Source organism: Antechinus flavipes, chromosome 2 (assembly GCF_016432865.1).
Source record: "Antechinus flavipes isolate AdamAnt ecotype Samford, QLD, Australia chromosome 2, AdamAnt_v2, whole genome shotgun sequence".
Taxonomy (NCBI): domain Eukaryota; kingdom Metazoa; phylum Chordata; class Mammalia; order Dasyuromorphia; family Dasyuridae; genus Antechinus; species Antechinus flavipes.
In genome coordinates, this window is record NC_067399.1 from 131,881,232 (window position 1) to 131,900,875 (window position 19,644).

A 19,644-nucleotide genomic window follows, 5' to 3' on the forward strand; every position below is an offset into this window, starting at 1 on the left:
CCAATTAATTTGCTCAATCCAAGTTCTGTCCAGTGATTCATAAGTACTAGTAGATATGTTAGATTTTTCTTTCTGTCCTTTCCCAGGGCAGAATAGGAATAATTAAGCCAAGGGGGAGAGCCCTTCGCTGGTTCTGACCACAACCCACTTTTAAATTTTTCATTTTATCTGGACATTAACAGACCATTCTCTTCTCAACACCATTTATCTCAAATTTCATGATTTGGATCTTTAAAAGCACATTGTCTTAGCCACATAACTTATGAGACTCTTATTTAAAAGGTATCATATTGCTATAGCCAAACTTAAACACAATCTTCTTGAAAAATAAGGAACGTAAGGATATATTTAATTTCTCATTAGGTTATTTGGCTGTATTTTAAATAAAATTTACAAATCTGATGAGCCAAAACATCTAGCATTTAATAAGCAAGTGGCTCTGGAATGGCTATAATTGTTAATCTAGAAACATCTTTTTTTTTTTGACTGTTAGGATTTATATCTGCCCTCTGTACCCTCCCCCTAATTTCTGGAAAAGGAGAAAGGCTGTTAATAGGTCTTTCCCCTCCATTCCCCATCCCCATTACCACCTCTGATAGATGGATATAGCCAGCTTTTCTGTGGTATTCTCTTAGATGGTAGTTTGTAGGCATATTTCATAAAAAAGGATCATATACTCCTTATATTTGGTCATACCTGGCTCATAGTATTTGGGGGGTGAGGAGAGAGAGGGAGGGAAAGATGTGGTTCTTGAGGAGGAGAGTTACTTGTGATGGCTAAAGTAAGTGAGATTTTCAGTAGCTGTCTTCATTTAGCAATCTGCAGTCGCCACACCTATACTCTCATTCTATATTTTAATCATTATAGTTTCTTATCATATAGTGTTAAGTTATATGTAATGCTAAACCATGGATTAAAGATTTCCCACTCTGTTATACAGTAGGTTACAGTCTCAGATAGCCAATTTGCTTAATATGAATGAGATTAGTTTGCCGGCTTCATAGTTGTAGGTGGTAAACACTTGACTTTATTATTATTGATGAAATTGACTTTTTGCTTCATTTGATGCTGAATCTTACTTACCTGAGATCAATAGGTTGCATTAGCATCACCAAGGGACAAAGGGGTCCCTGTGTTGTGGCAATTAGAAGAGACTGGAAAGGCCCAATGCAGTATTGATTAATACCAGTTAGTGCTGCTGTGATCCTAGACTCAAATCTTTTAACCCTCAGTAAACTAAACAGATTCAGCACCTTGATAGGCTTCTCTTTCAACCTAATGTCTTCATTAGATAAACTATATTCTATGCCCCAGGAGACCCAATCTGATCATTTAAGTGAAGCTACCATTTCATTTCCTATCAACTCAATCGACATTTGACAGTCAGCTCAATTCTCTGGGGGAATTCATGGGTTATTTAAGTAATAACAGCAAGGACATCAATTTTATAGTAATAGTGCCTTGTATTTTCTCCAGCACCTCTCCCCAAGGAGCATAAAGCACTTGATAGACTTTCATTCATTCACACAACATTCCTGTGAGGTAGGGCCAAGGCAGAGATTATTATCACTATTTTATAGATGGGAAAACTGAAGAAAAGGACCAGTTTAATATCCCAAAGTAAATAGTAATATAGCTGAGATTAATTTCCTGGCTTTGTCCACTAGAACATGCTTCTTTTAAACACAAACACGCACAACCAAATTGCAGTAAGGTTGACAGTTTTACAGATAGAGAGGAATCAAGGATAACAGAAACAACTGCACAAGCGTCAGCACTGAGCTACAACAGAATGACCAACTCAAAGAAAAAACATTAAGCAGCCATTTCCACTTTCCTCACAGAAATCAAAGGAATGAGCAACATCCTGAATTTGCCATTACATTTGGGAAGGGAAAGGGAAGGTGAGGAAGAGGCAGGAACTAGAAAGACTGGATTCTTAAGAGGTGCAGAGAAGGAACCATTGGAAAGGGGAGAGGCTTGGCTAGCAATAGAGGAAATAGCCCAGCAGGTGGCAGCAGAAAATACAATTATAAATGACAAACCTCTGGAGCAATTCCCCCACCCCAATAAAGGTGCCCCCACCTTTTAACAGGAAGAGCCTTGGGAAGCAATGATCTATGATGTTGCCAAAGGAGGGGCTTGCATGTAGGTAGTCTGGATACTTGGTGTGTGTGACTTAGGGAAAACCATTTGTGGTATGGATTGAGGAATGGCGAGCCTCAGTGCCTAGAAAGGTACAGATCCCCTCCTGACCCTCAGGGATCACTTTTTAAGTTCTTCCCAGGATACTCTATAGCTCACCTTTCTACTATCCTTCTTCTGGAAGGGTAGCAGCCAGTACTTGGCCAAAATGATCTATTGTGTAGGGCAAGTCTGACCTGGGCCTAATGTCCAACCCCTTGGCTAGGCACGCTGGCAGAAGGCTCCTGTCCATTCTTGTGTATTGGTGCTATCCCTAGACCATCCCAGAAGGACTAGAGCCTTTGGCAGCCTCTGAGAAGATTCAAAAGACATCAGGACGGATTTTTCTTTATGTCCTCAGTGCTTAACAGTGCTTATAGTGGGCATTTAATACATTTTTGTTGAATTAAACTTAATTGAATGAAAGGGTAAATAGGAACTATAGGGCATATACCCTTTACAAAGATAGTGCAGCCCCAGTACATATAATCTCATTTTCTCAGTTAATTCCCAGAATTCCTCTCTCCCTTTTCATACAACCCATATAAAACTGAAGCAGCAGCAATTTTTATTGAGGGACCTAAACTGAAAATAGATTTAGAACATAATTTAAAAAAATAAAACAGCAAAAGTAGCAAAAAAATATATGACCTTTTTTTAAAATGTTTTTCCTTTTTTTTCTTTTTTCTTTTTTTTCAATATATAGCAACTGATGTCTCCCAGCCACTAGGAGCGCCCTACCCAATGGGTATATCTCTGGTAACAACCCTTTTTAAAAAGACATGTAAATATATACTCAGATTTATACACTTTGTGTTTTCTTCATAGTTATATACAACGCCCCAGAATGGGGCTGGGCCCCAGGGCCACAGATAGCCCCCAGCCTTTGCCCCACCATCCTCTGGTACCAGGTGTGTTTGGTCAGCAAAGCAAATTAATATTGGAATTAATAAGCCACTAGTACCACCTTTCTGGAGCTGAGGTCACCTTCATTGGGGGCCTGAGGCACTGACTGACTAACCTCCCCATGCTGCAGCCTGAGGACAAGGCACCTGCCACCAGCATGTGAGAGGCTAGTAGGTTAAAATAAAAACAGTACCAGAGAGAGCCCAGTTAGCTTTCACTTCCATGCCCACTCCCCATTCTCTCTGCCTTCCAGACAGGGAGAGGTCCTGGTCCAAGGTTAAGGGGAATGAAGTAACCAACTGGAAGTACCTCTTTTCCCCCTTTACCCAGCAGAGGGGACTGACATTAATTGACGTAAGGGAAATCAGCTCAGTGGGATAGAGTTGGGCAACAAAGGGAAGGCCTTGAGTTGTGGGCAGCCAACTCCTGTGGCCAGAAATAAGGAAAAAAGGAAGGGAGATGAACCCAACCAAGAGTCAGGGGTAAGGATATCAGTTTATGGAGTTAGTTGTGGGGGAATGTCAGCGCCGTTTGAGTCCCCCATTGGCCAGTGGGGCTGAATGTCGGGGCAGGCAGGGCTCCTCAGGCAGTGGGTCATGGGAAAAGACTGAGTCCTCTCCGGAGGAGCAAGTAGAACTGCGGGTGTCTGGAAAGCTGGGTGAATACTGGTCCAGGGGTACTGATAGATCCAGGTACTCCTATGACAGAAATTTCAATGAGCCATAAGACAGGGGAGATATGGTTTTTTTCCTCTCCTTAAGAAGGTAAGATGAATCCAAGGAAAAACTAAGACAATCATACATTCGAAGGAATTTGGGGGGAAAAAAGAAAGGAGTGGAAAAATTAACAAAGGTTTAGAAAATTGAAGAGCTAGGGAGGAACTTTGGATAGAAGCCATCTAGGCTGCTAGTCTTAGGATGTTTTCTGGAACCCAAGAGGGGACAGTTGTACCTGATTAGAGGTCAGGGCCACAATTCGATCCAAGTCCTCTACAAGCTGCTTGAAGGTAGGCCTTTGAGAAGGGATCGCATGCCAGCAGTCCCGCATCATCATGTATCTAGGGCAAGAGTTGAGGATCGGAGGTAGCCAGGTGATAAGATCAAGTGGTTTGGAGAGGGAAAAAAAGAGAATGATTAGAAAGAAAAGGGCTTTTTCTGCACTAGCCCTATTATGACACACTAGCTTCTTGCTCCTCTCCCCGTGCATTTTCACTCTCCTCCCACAGCTCCCCCGTTTTGGCCCTTATACTCACAGTTCATTGGTGCAATTGCTGGGCTTGTCCATTCGATGACCTTCCTTCAACAGCTTGAAAAGCTCCTCTACAGGCACACCAGGGTAAGGGGAGCCTCCCAGGGTGAAAATTTCCCAAAGCAGCACCCCAAATGACCACCTGTATGTCAGCATAAATTCAATAGGTCTATGTAGGCACAGAATTAACTAGAATATTTTAAAGTACCACATATCTATCACTCCAAACCTACCAGGTTTCTGAGAATACTAGAAGGTGAGTCATCACTCCTAGACTTGATGTAGCTGCTCAATCCCAAAGTGAACAGATAAATCTTATTTACTTCCAGGCTTTTCCCCAACCCCAGACTCTACTCAAGAGTCAGGGAGTTCCTTTATTAGTTTTGAGAGTAGGCAAGACCTCTTTATCATCACACCTCTGCATCCCACATTCTAGCAACTATTTCCAACTTACACGTCACTCTGGTGTGTATAGATTCGGTCAAACAGTGCTTCAGGAGCCATCCACTTCACAGGCAGGCGACCCTACATGTAGTACAGTGAGCATGAAGTAACTAAGTGAAATCAGGAATGTGTGTGAGAGGCAGTAGAGATGTCCAGAGACTAGAATGAGTACCTGGAGTGCTTCACACCATACTCTCTGAGAAGTGCAATCACCTTTGGGAAACTGCAGTTACACAGATCTACAGAGAAGGATGACTAGAAAGGGTAGAGATTTTCAAGGGAGAGGACAGGTGAAAAAATCTTGTAGGATGGGGGGAAGACTACTGAAGGTACAGATGGGAAAAGGGCATCTTTACTTACATTGGTTGTCTTTTTGTAGTAGTCAATGTGATGGATGTCCCGAGCAAGACCAAAGTCTGCAATTTTCATCACATTGTCTTCAGTCACCAAGACATTCCGGGCTGCCAGATCCCGGTGGATGCACTAAAGATGGAAGCAGACAGTAGAATTTTCAGGTGGGAGGAAGGGAGGCTTTAACAATTATCAGCTTTATAAACTCCTTCCTCAGCTCTTCATATTCCCATTTATAGTTCATATATCCAACAGATCACCCTATTCCCCTCTTCTGAAACACTATACAAATTGTCATACTTGAAATGCCCTCCTTTTTCTACTTAGCCATAACCTATCCTTATACTTCTCTAAAACTCTTCTTAACCCTGACCTTCAGACTTTACAAGAAATTAATACAAGTCAAAACTATTATAGTCTCAAATGAACAAAGAAGGGTGAATGGGTGTGAACAGATAAATAGAAATCCAGTGAATGACATCTTGGAAACATGTCTAACCTCACTAATAATTAAAGAAATGCAAATTAAAGTAATAAGATGTCACTAATGGATTCACTAATTTAGCAAAAAATGTGTGAAATCTCAGTGGGGGAAAAAGTTCCATACATTAGTGGTAGCACCACAAACTTGGTGCTACTTTTCTGGTACTCAATCTGGCAACATTCAACAAGAGCCATAAAACCAGTCACATCTTTTGGCAATCCTGGAAAGTCTAATTATTACTATTATTTTACAGATAGTCACTAATATATAGTATCCATTTGTTCCTCAAAACAACCCTGTGAGGTAAGTACTGTTAACTATTCCTGTTTTACAGATGAGGAAAAAGATTCTTAGAAGCAACATAATTTGCTCATGGTAACACAACTGTTAAGTTATTGGGCAAGGCCTGAAACTACATTACTTGATTCTAAGTCCAGTGTTCTTCCCATAGTCTGACTGGCTAGGTAGACTGTGGTTGTTTAAATAGTAGTACGATGATTTATGATGTTGTTATAAAAATGACAACAATGATTACAAATATATGGACATTTCAGTATTAAGGTGATAAAAAAGAAAATGAGGAGTACCATATACACTTCATATATTAAACACATTGGAGGAGGGTAATAGGAAGAAAAGATAGATTTGACTGAAAAATTAAAAACAAATATGCAAAAAAATCAAAAGATGGATTACCTCAAATTTCAGAAAAAATTAGAAACTGCTGTTGATTTTTTGTTGTAAAGTTAAACACTGAAAACGAAATAAACTGCCATCTTTATGAAAATGATGCTGTCTAATTGTAGGTTTTCTATTTGTACTCCTAGCCTTCCCACAAATGTTTAGGTTTTGTGTAGATAGTATAATTAAATTTTGTTGTCTTTATGTTCAGGTGTTTGTATGGTGGAAATAGTATTGAATTTGAAGTCAGAAAACTTAGATTCAAATTGTGGCTCTTCTGCTAATTAGCTGTGTTACTTGGATTCCTTTAGATCCAAATGTCCTCATTTACAAAAAGGAGTTGTAGTTGCTGATTCCTAAGGTCCCTTTGAGCTGTTTATATTCCTACTTTATGATTCTTAGTAATGTTGTTGAGTCATCTTAGTCATGTCTGACTCTCTGTGACCCCATCTGAGGTTTTCTTGGCAAAGATACTGGAAGGGTTTAACATTCCTTTTCCCAAGAAACTGGAGGAAACTGAGGCAGACACACATGAGATACACAACTAGTGAGTGTCTGAGGCCAGATTTGAACTCAGGAAGATAAAACTTCCTGATTCCAAGCCCAGTGCTCTTATCCACTGTGGTGATCCATAGTAATGCAAATTTCTGCATATCCATATGAAAATTACATGCCCTTTGGGTTCATGAACTCAGGAGTCTCCTCTTTTATCTTAGTGTATATTATGGTGCGTAATAAATTATAACCTAAGAGAATAAATGAATTCTTATTTGATAGAAACCTGATTAAAGGATTAAATTTATACTCAAAAGTTAGTAAGATACTCAAATCAGCACTTCAGAAAGTCAACCCACTCCCCACCCTCTACCCTTAGACACAGAACCCATTTGGCCTGCCATGGCCCACCTTCTTTGAGGCAAGATATTCCATGCCTCTGGCCACCTGATAAGCACAAGACACTAGGTCCTTGGAGGAGAGTTGCTCTTCTGGGGCATGGCTGGGGTTGTAGCAGTACTCGAGCCCAGGGGGACGCCTGGCCTGCAGGTATTCACGAAGGTTGCCCTTGGAGGCGTATTCCACAATGACATAGAGAGGGCCTGATTGGCATAAAGGAGGGGGTTGAAGAATTGTCAGGTACTAGGTCTCATGCCCATTTTCCTCCCCCACCTAAGAGTCCTAAGGTCAGCCATTGCCCTGCTTTGCATTGGTGGATCAAGCCACTCTGTGAAGCACTACCCTTTCAAAGAAGGCCCAGAATGGTTCTGGGCAGCCACAAAGCAAAAATCTTCAAGTGTGAATAATAGTAGACCCCAGGAGAAATGCAGCTGCACTTAACAGATGAGAAGTGGAAACAGCACCCCTATCCAGCTCAATATCCCCCCAAACCCAGGCAGGGTACAGACATCTTTGTGTCTCCAAACCCCGTGAGCAGCTAATGTCTCTCTTCTCCATCCCTCTCTTTCCCCTCCCCCTTTTCCATAATTTCCATTCCTTTTCCATTTCTTTCCCTCCCTACCCCATACATGTACACCTGTCCTTGTCCTGCTGATTTTAGGCTGGCTAGAAAATTTTGTCTCTCTTTTTTCCCCATAGGAATGACTGAGACAGCTTGTTACTGATATGCCCATATAAGATGCTTCTCTAAGCCTGTTCTGACAAGCCTCAGCTCATACCATCCTGTGTGCAGGCCCCCAACAGGTTGATAATGTTCTTGTGTTTCCCAATCATCTTCATCATCTCCATTTCTGAGATCAGATCTGACAGGTCCTTTTCTGTTGCATCCGCTTTAGATTTAAACCATAAAGACAGGTAGTACTCATTTCTTTTACAGTATAGAGCAGAGTTAGGTTTCCACCAAGTGCACAAAAAGTACACTTGTGCACCAAGAAGTCCTCATCAATCCTTGAGGAATCTCTTTCCCCCAAGATTTACTTTTTCCCCCCTCCCTCACATTCCCACTTTTTCCCCCAATGCATGTCCATTTTCTGGATTTAGATCAGAGACCTGTGGAAGTGGGTAAGATGGGGATAAAGCTGAAGTGACAATAGGATCTTAAATAATTTGACAGTAGCCTAGGCTGATAGCAAATGAACACATCCTACAAGGGGAATATTCCAGAATATGTCCAGAATAGGGGCAATCTAGTATGTGGGCAGGGTGAAAAGGGCAGCACATAAGTTAAAGTATTTCTGTTGGATTGAGGCTTATGACTCTGCTCAGGAAAACATAGCAGTGGGAAACAGAAGCAGCTTTAGTACAATATGTCACTTACATTTCAGCATCTTCACTGCCACCTTGGTCACCCGGTTGGGTTTATCCTTATCTAATCCAATAGCTTCTGCCAATACTACTTGTCCAAAGCAGCCCTCTCCCAGTGGTTTGCCTAGAACCAACCTATTTAAGAACAGATAGGGGATGAGAGAATGTTGTCATGGTTACGGTCATTCAGATGAGGTCACCCTCTACTAATTTTATCTAATGCAGGGCAATGAATAGAGAAAACTTCCTGGAGACACTTTCAAAACAAGTCATAGGAGAAGGAACCAAGGAATCTTTATGGAAGTTGAGAATTACCTGTCCCGGGGCAGTTCCCAGCGGGGATCCTCAGGAAGTTCATACTCTGAGACACCTGCCAGCATAGGGGTCCCACTAGAAGAAAGGCGTGAAGGCCGAACCAGCAGGACCCCTGAGTTCATGGAGGCACTAGAATCAGCAGACACCTGTAAAAAAGAGTGGGGTTACCCTTCTAGGAAGTAGACACAGGATAAGAAGCTTAATAGTTCTTCATCTGGAAGATAAATTATTTTCTACTTAGTGCCAAAATTTCTAATTAGTATTCTATATCCACTTATTTAACTCCATTGTGGAAAGAACTCTGGGACTTCAAAGACAAATTTATATCCAGAGCTGTCCCCCCCCATTAGCTGAGTGATCTTTATTTAACAAAATCCTCTAAGCTTTCTGATCCATGGAAAGAAAAGGTAGGATTTTGATGATAATCGAAGATCCCTTCCAAGATGTTATAGCAATCTATCCTCTTACCCCAACAGCAATTCTACCTTTATACCTCAAGAGGATTTGTTCCTTTTGATCCAGATGAGAGATTCCTAACTCTTAAAACATTTCTTCTTCCCAGAGTTATAGCCTCATTCAAAAGTCTTTCCTTTCAGACTTTTCCTTCTACACAATTCCCATTAAGATTTGTATAAGTAAGAAAGACCTCAGGATGCATGCTTGCATGCCCACATCTCTGACTTTCCCCTACTGAGTTGTCCCTGGTGTGGTCTTCCACATACACAGCTGGGAACCCTTTTAGATGTGACCTTCAGAGTAATCATGGATTGATCTGATCTACACACCCAGGCCCAGATAGCACTTAACTCAGAAATTCAATTGCGTCCAAAGCTTGGAGTTGAGGCTTTGGAAGGGAAATTAGTGGGGAAAGCAGTGGGTTGAGAAGCAGCATCTCCTAGGGCATGGAGTTATAACTCAACGTGGGGCCTTGTCTCAGAAGTAGGAAAGCAAAGCTAGGAATGGTAAAGTAAATTTAGGGCACAGGAAAAGGGGATTCAGGAAGTGGCAGAGGAGACAGGGTGCTGGGTATAGGTGGGAGAGTGTGAACCCCCCATCTACTTTCTGTTACCTGTCTGCGCAGGGGGATGCTCTTGGCCAGCTTGTGCACAGCCATTTGGCTGTGGAAGTCACTCTTTTTGGTACCACTCTTCATCTTGTAGATGATGACGGACCCCACCATGCAGGAGATGAGGAAAGCCCCCGTACAATAGATGATGATCTCAAGATATAGAGGCGAAGTCATCACTGCTGGTCTCTCCTCCAGGGCTGAGTCGGTGTGAACAGGGTGTCAGCAGGCACTGGGGGGTGGGGGTACCAGCCTCCTAGGCCCCAACTCCATCAGAAAAAAAAATGGCCCTTCTCTATTTCCCTCCCACCCCACCCACCCCAACTGGGGGTGGGGAATGGGATTATAGAGCTGGAGGCTGGTCAGACTTTGGCCCCAGTCACTGAATAGAATAGAATCCCCAAAGACTATCATCATGGATGTAACTGCTTGTAATTGGGCCCCCACCCAGGAAGGAGGAAGCTCTCCAAGCTGAGCCGCCCTGTTTGGCTAGCATTATCCTTCAGGAAACAGAAGGGGAGAGGAAAAGGACATCCACATATCTTGGGTTCTGTTGCTGAATACAGATCTAATACCCTCTCTTTCATCCTTATTATATATGATTACCTTCATGTCACATCAAACCCAAATAAATATTTATGTTCTCAACTCTGTCCCAATTCTGGACCAAATTCATGTATGTGGATTTAAAAATAAATTCTAGAAGATGTTCTGGAAAGGATTGTCCCCATCCCTAGCCATAGCTCCCATTTCAACCAAAGGAGAAGAGGAGAAATGGGGAGGACAGGCTTCTTTTCCCCCTTCTGTACTCTCCTCAAACTTCACTTCCACTTTTTTGAGCAGTCAGTCTAAGGTAATTCTCTTCTCTTCTCAACGTGGAGAGAAATTATGGAGCATTGTTTTTAAAACCCCCGCACACAGTAACACCCCTGTCCCATTTCATGTGTCTGTCCACCTCCCTGCCAAATAAACCACGCCATCACAGACACCCTCTGAAAGTCAGTATTCCCAGCCTCAGTTCAACAGGACAGATCCTGGAATACTATTTTCACCAAAGTGAAGTAGATAACAGGAAGAAGTTTTTTTTTTTTTTTCCCTTCGGGTTAAGGGACAGAAACAATAAATTGGGAGGGACATAGGGATTATGGACAGAACAAGAACAGTCAATAGTGAACACTGAATTCTTCCCTGCTTCTAGCTGGGTCTGTGATATTAGCACAGAAGGAAATAAAAGTCTGTGGCAACAGCAGTAGCAGCAGCAATAACAGAATAAAAAGCCTCTAGAGTCCCCATGCAAATCCCCGTTCCAAAGACAGCAGTAAGGGGTTTCATTCCCAGGACATAAGCCATCCCACCACCTTGAACAGGCTCCTTCCTTCCCTATCTATCGTCACATTACATCTGGCTGAAATCGGGAAAGTCGGTATAGCCTGTCAGAGGCCATGCTTAAGACTGTGCAAGTCAATATACTTATAGGAATCAGCTCCTTCAAACACAAAGAAGATTGGGAGAGAAACATGTCCTACCATGTAGAGGTTTTTCCCCTAAACCACTTAGAGTCGAGGGAAAAAAACTATTTCTGGGGATTCTTAATCCCAAAGGATGAGATTTTTTTTTTTTGGGGGGGGGGTAGAAGTATCAGACATAAGAAAGGAAGGAGTCTACTTTGGAAGGGTACCAGCCACAGGTTAAATCCAGGCTACAAGCATACATTGCCTTGGCAAAGGAGAGAGCCAGATGTGGATGGGAGATTCCTTGCTTTTGTGAAACAGGAAACCTCCTCTTTCAGAAGGGGGCTGAATTCTCACAAGTGGAGAGAGCCAGGAGGTGGTGTTGGTAGGGTACTACCATGGCAGGGCATGGGGCAAGCCCTGGCCTACTATCCCATCCCCCTTTTCCCCTCCCTCCCCCCCTCCCCTGGCTTCCTGCGGCCCTGGGCTTCTCCATGACCTGCAATGCATGCTCCCCCCGTGCCCATGGTAGGGGCAGGACAACGAGAGGAGAAGTACATATATACCTTCCAGAACGGTCAGCCATGCAGAGTGATGGGAGAGTCCGATAGAGTTACCCGCCAAGCATGTATACTCCCCCGCGTCCTCAAAGGAGACATTCCTTAAGTGAAGCACTTCCATCTCTTTGTCAGTGGTATTAACACCGGCCGTCTAAAAGAGACAACAGGGGCAAAATGGACAAGCACAAGGCATGAGACCTCCAGGACGATGAGATGGTGGGAGAAGGAAAGGAAAGGAAAAAGGAAGGCAAAAGAGGAAGATGAAAAATGCTCCCCAATATTTTGTTTTTGCAAAACATAAACAAAAAAAATCCCAGGCAGCAGTGAGACCTGATAGAGAGAGAGAGGAGACCCTGAGGTAGAACTCTGGCAGACCTATGGAGAAGATGGCTAGTTATACCCTTCACCGGATGCTGGCACCCCCTGGCCCATCCAAGCATGCTGGCATTGGGCGGCATGGAGAAATGGGGCCTGGTAGGTGGCAGGGGGCTGTTTGGTTTAATGGAGAGACAGGGTACAAGGCACACACGTGAGGAAAGAAGGGTAACTGGATTCCTATATGGCTGGATTGAGATGGTAGTACCTGATCTCATCCTCCAGCATGTCCCCTAAACTGAGCTGACATTCATAGCATAATTAAGGTTGGTAAAGTGCCACCTGAGCTTCAGGAAAGCCCTGTGGAGTAGGTAACACAGATGTACATCACATCCATTTTACAGTTGGGGAAACTGAGGCACAATGAGATTTTTTTTTTTTTTTTAATGACTTATGTCTGGTCACACAGATCTTCTGACTCCCTTGTCCAGTGCCCTTTCCTTTATACCACACTGCCTTTAGTATCACTCATAACACGCTAAGAAAGCACACACAGGAACACACACGTGCCCACACATACTCATATACAGCAAAGGAATAACACACAAGGCAAAAAGGACCCGAAGAAACCGACATGACACCAAACCAAACCAGCCGCCCGTGCCAGGCATTTTTCCATGGCTCTGGGCACCAGAAACATAGGAGGAAAACAGGGAGAGGTTGGGGCTGGCTTTTCCGTTTGCCCCAGCGGCTTGGGCCTAAACCAAACTCCCGGCATAGGACGGCCCCGTCTCCCGGTTACCTTTTGCCACAGGTCTGGTGACAGTGAGCCACGCAGACTGGCGAGCTTCACCAATATAATTGGAAACCTTACACACATACTCCCCGCTGTGGGCCTCTGTCACATTGAACAGGGTCAGCACTTCCGCATCTGAGCTATTAATTCCCGAATGCTGGAATAAACCAATTACATACCAGTCAATTGGGCAGACACGCGCGCACTGCCGTGCTCAGCCCCCGGGTGGCTACCAGGCAGGTGCGAGGCGCTAGGGGAAAGGGGGTTACGGGAGGGCGGTCATCTTTCCTGATTTTTACACCACAGGATCAGTTCCCTGACCAGGCTTCTCCACAGTCAAGAAAAACTGACCGACGAAAATGAATATAAAGGTCCGTCAAAAACGAAACACTAGCTGTCCCCCCAAACCAAGTGTTCTGCTTTATTCTCTATTCCATATGGATGTGTTTATATGTATATGCATATATATGTCTGTAGCATGTATGTTGGTCATTTGTGACTCTTTTTTGATCCCATTTGGGGTTTTCTTGGCAAAGATATTGAAGGGGTTTGCTCTTTCTTGCAAACAGGGTTAAGTGACCTGCCCAGGGCCACACTCCTAGTAAGTATCTGAGGCCAGGTTTGAACTCATGAAGATGAGACTTTCTGACTCCAAGCCCAGCTCTCTATCCACTGGGCCACTTAGCTGTCTGTTATATACATATATACAAACATATACATACATATCTAATTATCTGTCTGTCTATCTATCTATCATTTATCTATATATTTATCTATCAATCATTTATCTATCTACCTATCTATCAATTATCTATCTATCTATCCATCTATCAATTATTTATCAATCAATCATTTATCTATCTACCTATCAATCATCTATCTATCTATCTACCTATCAATTATTTATCTATCAATCAATCATTTATCTATCTATCTATCTATCTATCTATAATTAAATTCTGGGACTGCAAAAGGGACAGTAGAAAGAAAGGAATGGCTTAAGCCCACAGTTCCAGTTATAGGCAGGACTAGTTTCAGAACCAATGGTACAGTCAGGTTTAAACATGGGACAGATGGGCTGCAGAAGGATGAGGTCTGTGACAACAATATGAATGGTTTTGACTTCTGATGGCTTCTTATTACAAGATCCATTATGGAATCTTGAGCAATCTCTTCCTTAAGAGTAATGAAAAAGCATTGTCTTATGGGTGAAGGGCATCTCGTGGAGGGAGGAAGCAGAGAAGGGAAGGGGGACATGACATGATAGAGACTAAGGAAGTCAATACTTAGGATCAAGGGGAAGAGAGAGCATTTCTGCGACTGAGAATTTGTAGATAGTATTTTGCTAGACTGAACTAGATGCTCTACCTGATTGCATCCTTGTTTTAACCCTAACTAACAGAAATTGATTTCAATATGGAGGGGGAAACAGGGAAAAGTCATGGAGAGGCCCTGCCCAAAGGCCCAGACTTGGAACCAAAATGCCTCGTGAATGGCTGACTCTCAAGCCACGGGAATGTTACTCTCCCTGGCCCACCTCCTGCTTTGTAGTCCTATTTCTCCCTCCACCTCCTCTGCTGCAAATCCCTGGGAAGAGATTTTATCTTTAATAAGATTGAGGGTGCTTAGAAGGAAAAAAAACTTGGGCTCAAGAACAGATAGGGACTTGGCAAGTGTATCAAGGAGTCCTTGCTTGGGAGACACTGTCTCCTTCCCAGACCACAATGCCCATGTGGTTCCAAGTGATTCCAAAGTCCTGGGACCAGTTTTACCTTTAGAATTTGCACATACGGCAGGTTGTCTGGACCAATCTTACTCCCATTCACTTCGATGTGCTTTAACCACTGGATGTGAGGCTGTGGGTCACTGTACACCTTGCACATAAACTCCACATTGCTGCCCAAAGCCACCGTTTTATTGGCAGGCAATCCAGCCTGCAGGATGGGCCGATGAGGTGACCGCTCTACAGAGAAAAAGGGAAAACAGAGGCAAGGAAAACACTAATCATATCAAAGCAATTCAAGTCTCATAAGAAAGGAAAAAAGAGTAGTAGCCTAGACACCATTCCTGACTTTACCAGGCTCCCAGAGGGCAACTTTAAATTTGAAGGTAATACTCTCTAAGCCACAAACAGAGCCTTTTCTCTGCATCTTAATTCAGGGATTCAGGGAATCAGAAAAGATCTCTGTCCAGCTGGCCCTCCAAAAAAAGACTCAGGTAATTCAGAATAACCACAATTTCTAAGACTATTAAACTTAAATACCTGCTTCTTAGATGATATGCTCATTTCTGGAAATTTGAAATCAAGAAAACTCTAAGAAGGAATTATCTTAACCCATCCATGACTCATCTCCCCCATCCACCAAGACCATATGCACATTGTTTTTTGTACATATTTATTTCCTGTGTCTATAACCCTTTTATTTCTTTTACTATTTTCACTGGAAGTGGGAAGTAGCAGCTTAGTAGATCACTAAATAGTCATTGAGTACCTGCTATGTGCTAAGAGATTCAAGAAAATGAATAAGATATAGTCTAATCCCTCAAGGAGCTTAAAATGACCCTTAGTAAATACGGAAACCATCTTGTCTACTTCCAGTCTTCTTTTTCCTCAAGCTCCTGATTTCTTGGCCCTTTCCTCAAAGGGATTATTTCTCAAGTCTGTCCTTCATTCTTGTTATTTTCCTTACCCACAACATCCAGTTGGTAGGTATGGTTAATGCTGCCATATTCATTCTCTACGATGCAAGTGTAGTTGCCTTTATCCGATGGCACCACTGAGTCCATTATGATGCTCCAGGTGGCATAGCGGACCTGAAAGGAAGAGTGAACCACTGAGATACTGGAAAGGGACATAGCTTGAAACCAACCCATTATATTAATAGTTCCATCCCTCCAACATAGGGAAAAAATAATAGTTTACATAGCTCTTTGGGGTTTGCAAAGTGATTTACATACATTATTTCACTTGATGTCTCACAACTCTGGGAAGTAGTAAGTGCTATCATTATTTCTACTTTACAGATGAGGATACTGAGGCAAACAGAGATGAAGTGGCTTATCTCAGGTCACATAGCAAATCTTCCATGCTCCAAATTCACAATAAAGAAACAATCACTCTTGTGATGGGACAAATGTTTTCTGTGTCCCAACACAAAGATTTTTGTTGAAATGGAGTATTCTTTTTTGGGTTCTATACACTCTAAACAGTAAGAGGAGTAAAATGTTCCAATTGGTCTTCCCTACTCTCAGCAAGAGCCTTACTGGAAGTTAGATAGGAACCCCACACTACAGCTATTTTTGGGACATAAATAGATTTAATGCCTCAACTTTTTTTTTTAATTTTATTTTTCCAAATACATGAATGTCTCAACTTGTAACCACCCTAATCCCACCGCTCAGACTTCAGGATAGAGCCTGACATATCCTTCCAAATATTCATTCATAGCACTGGTTATGTGTTCTTTATACTTTCAAATCCAAACAAAGCACAATGCTTCCCTACACTGAATATACAATTTAAAAATATACACCTGGTAAACTTACAGGTATCAATGGGGTTTAAAAAAGTTTCAATATTTCCATGTTTTCTATTTTTCCTCTTTGCTTAGTTTAGGTGCTTTAGGAAAGACAATAGGTGAGGGGAATAAAGGCTCACAAGAATAATCAGTAAATAAGAAGAGTTGGTAACAGAGTATTAGGGAAAGAGGCAGGTCTGGTGGAAAAAATGAGATTTGAATCAGAAGATGTAGGCTTGCATTCCAGCTCCACAATAAATCCAGACAAATCAATTCATTTCTGTGGGCCTCAGGTTCCCGATTTGTAAAATGAAAGGACTAAATGAACCTTTACTAGATCCAAAACTATTCTCTTATTGAAAAGATGAAAGGGAAGATAAAACAGACAAAGAAAATGTCTTCTTAACCCAGCAGCAGCTACTTCAGGTTCTTTTGAAGGACAGATAGGAACAGGTGGAGAGAAAACTATTTTCTTTTTTATTCTGCCCCAACTGTTTACTCCAGAATAAGCTCATGTATATATATATATATATATATATATATATATACATACATACACACACACACATACACATATATATTCATTCCCTTTTTATTCCTATCAATCAAACAAGTACTTATTGAGCAATTAACTATGTGCCCAGTAATATGCTGAATTTTGGAGGGGAATACAAGCTCATTATCTTTTCCACCATGCTTTCCCCTCTTCCTAATTTTCCTATTACTTATTAATTACAAAGAAACAATCGCTTTGAGGGTATCACCACCCTCCTACTTGGTCATTGAAGTTTGAAACCTAGAAGTTATCCCTGATTCTTTATTCTCTTTCACTCCCCACATCCAATCAGATGTCAAATCCTGTTCTTTGTATCTTTACAGCATCTCTCTTATATGGCCCTTCTCTCCTTTGATGTAATCCCTCCTTCCCTTATGCCTTGATTATTGCAATAGCCTTCCACTTGGTCTTCCCTTCTCCACTCAGTTATCAAAACAATCTTCCTAAAGCTCAGGTCTACGATCCCCTGCCCCTGTCCCATCATTCTATACATCACACTCTTTCTTACCTCCAGAATCAAATATGAAATCCTCTGTTTGGCTTTTAAAGTGCTTTCTTTCTTTCCAATTGTCTTTCATCTCACAATGCTCCATATATATAATATATAATCTGTGATGCAGTGACACTAAGCTTTCTAGTTACTATTCTTTGCAAAAGACAGTCCCCCATATCTAGTTTTCCCTCCTTTTTCATGTCCATTTCCCAACTTCTCCAGTTTCCTTTATGTCAGAGCTAGAACCTCACCTTTTATAAGAAGCCTTTCCCCTGTGATCTCCCTTAAAGTTAGTGCCTTCCCTTTGTGATCATTTGCAATTTATCCTGCACACTCCTAGTTGGTACGTAATTATTTTCATGTTGTTTCCCCATTAGTCACTGAACTTTTAGAGCAAGGATTGTCTTTTGCCTTTCTTTGTATCCCCAGTCTTTAGCACAGTGCCTGACACATTATAAATGCTTGTTGATTGCTCTCAGCAGTCCCTGTGTGCCCTGTTCATTTTTCCAACAACCCCCCACAGAGCCGCACCTTGTAGCCCCCGATCCGATGGTCCGGTTTGAATTCTTTGCCATTCTTCAGCCAACGTAGAGTGGGGTTAGGGGTGCCATTTGAAGGGCATTTGAACTTCACTGTTTTAGCCGCCGGTACTGCATGCAATTTCTTTTCCATCTTTTCTGGTGATGTCCAGTATGGAGCCACGGCTGCCAAGGCCAAGAGTGAAGCAAGAGAAATAGAGGGGAAATCAGCCAGACCAGAAAGCAAGAGTATTGGGTCAGTACTGTGTGACGTATCTCCCAGGAATGACCCTGTGTACTCTCTGGGAAAAGTGACCAGCATTGCCTACTTAGCCTCAAATCAACTATTACCAGTTGGATCATTCATTATTTCAAAGCCATGTACCATCAAAACCCACCATCCTTCCCTACCATGTGTCAAAGTAACTGCGTTTTGGGGCATCTGGTGCTTTCCAGCCTTTTCACAGAGGCTACTGCAGACTCTAATCAGAATAAATTAAATGGAGGTATAACTTTCTAAGCCTCCCCCTCTCCACACCCTGACCGAGTCCCGAATTTCCATGGTAATAAGGTAGAAAACAGTGTCTCACGCGTACGGTTTGGCTTAGTGTTATCTGACTCTTTCTCCTCTGATGAGGAATCATCATCATCATCATCATCTTCTGAGGAAGGGAGAGCATCTGTGAAGGAAGAGGAAGAAGCATTTGGACTTATTTTCAAGAGAGAAAGGTGCTTCCCAGGCTCTCTAAGCCATACCAGTGCTAATATCTACACTCCACAACTGTCCAGGGAGCAGTCTCCTTGTTTGACATAAAGATAGGTGACCCCTGAGAGCCACTTACCCTCAATGACTAACTTCCAATGTAACATACTAGCAATTGTTTAGTAGTTACCAGAAGTTCACATGCCCACTCCCACCCCCTGGCTCAAATTCACGTCCTGCCCCTGCCTCCACCCCTAAATCTGCCCAGCAAGACAATCACTTGTAGTTGCAGCGACTGCCTTGTTATGAACATGGTGACCTGTGCCAACCATCTTTCCTCCTCCCCCATCTTAACCCCAGGGACCACCGGTATCCCTGATGATCTGAAACATAGCAGTGGCCACCCGGGAGCTCGCCTCCCTTTCTGGGATAGCTTACCCCTAAGACCACTGGGACAACACAGTAAGTAAGTAGAGCAACAGTTAGGGCTTTCTGACCTGCCTTTCTTTAACACGGAAATACCAATGCCTACAACAGTATCACTGCCCGACCAGCACATCCTGGGCAGGAACGAGAGTCCCCAGCGCAGACCTTCTGGTCCCACCCTGGGGGTCAGCTGCATTGTCAATAAGCAGCCATTCAGGGGATGTTGGCACCCCTGCCAGTGCCCCCGAGAGGAGTAGGTGACTTTCGGACACACGTCCCATCCCCAGGGAGGTGCATCTTTCACCGATCCTGCTGCTGGTACAAGCCTGTGTCCCTGAGACTCATGAATGGCTTCCCAGAAGTCCTGTCC

At 42.7% G+C, this 19,644-nt stretch overlaps 1 protein-coding gene across 4 annotated transcripts in view; it reads right to left on the bottom strand.

The window, feature by feature from the left end:
- Nucleotides 1-2,729: 2,729 nt before the first annotated feature.
- FGFR1 (fibroblast growth factor receptor 1) overlaps nt 2,730-19,644 on the bottom strand; it is a 68,161-nt gene continuing 51,246 nt past the window's right edge. For 2 of the 4 annotated variants that reach the window (XM_051975538.1, XM_051975540.1), the window contains 15 exons: nt 18,742-18,825; nt 18,159-18,331; nt 15,751-15,874; nt 14,833-15,023; nt 11,956-12,100; nt 9,942-10,138; nt 8,873-9,018; nt 8,571-8,692; nt 7,972-8,082; nt 7,205-7,395; nt 5,143-5,265; nt 4,793-4,863; nt 4,343-4,480; nt 4,042-4,147; nt 2,730-3,788 (listed from right to left, as the gene is read on the bottom strand). In XM_051975538.1, the coding sequence (XP_051831498.1) occupies nt 3,612-3,788; nt 4,042-4,147; nt 4,343-4,480; nt 4,793-4,863; nt 5,143-5,265; nt 7,205-7,395; nt 7,972-8,082; nt 8,571-8,692; nt 8,873-9,018; nt 9,942-10,138; nt 11,956-12,100; nt 14,833-15,023; nt 15,751-15,874; nt 18,159-18,331; nt 18,742-18,825 (2,099 nt within the window). In that variant the 3' untranslated portion in view covers nt 2,730-3,611. Of the gene's footprint in view, nt 3,789-4,041; nt 4,148-4,342; nt 4,481-4,792; nt 4,864-5,142; nt 5,266-7,204; nt 7,396-7,971; nt 8,083-8,570; nt 8,693-8,872; nt 9,019-9,941; nt 10,139-11,955; nt 12,101-14,832; nt 15,024-15,750; nt 15,875-18,158; nt 18,332-18,735; nt 18,826-19,644 lie in introns of all 4 variants that reach the window. The other 2 variants (XM_051975537.1, XM_051975539.1) reach the window with 1 other exon arrangement.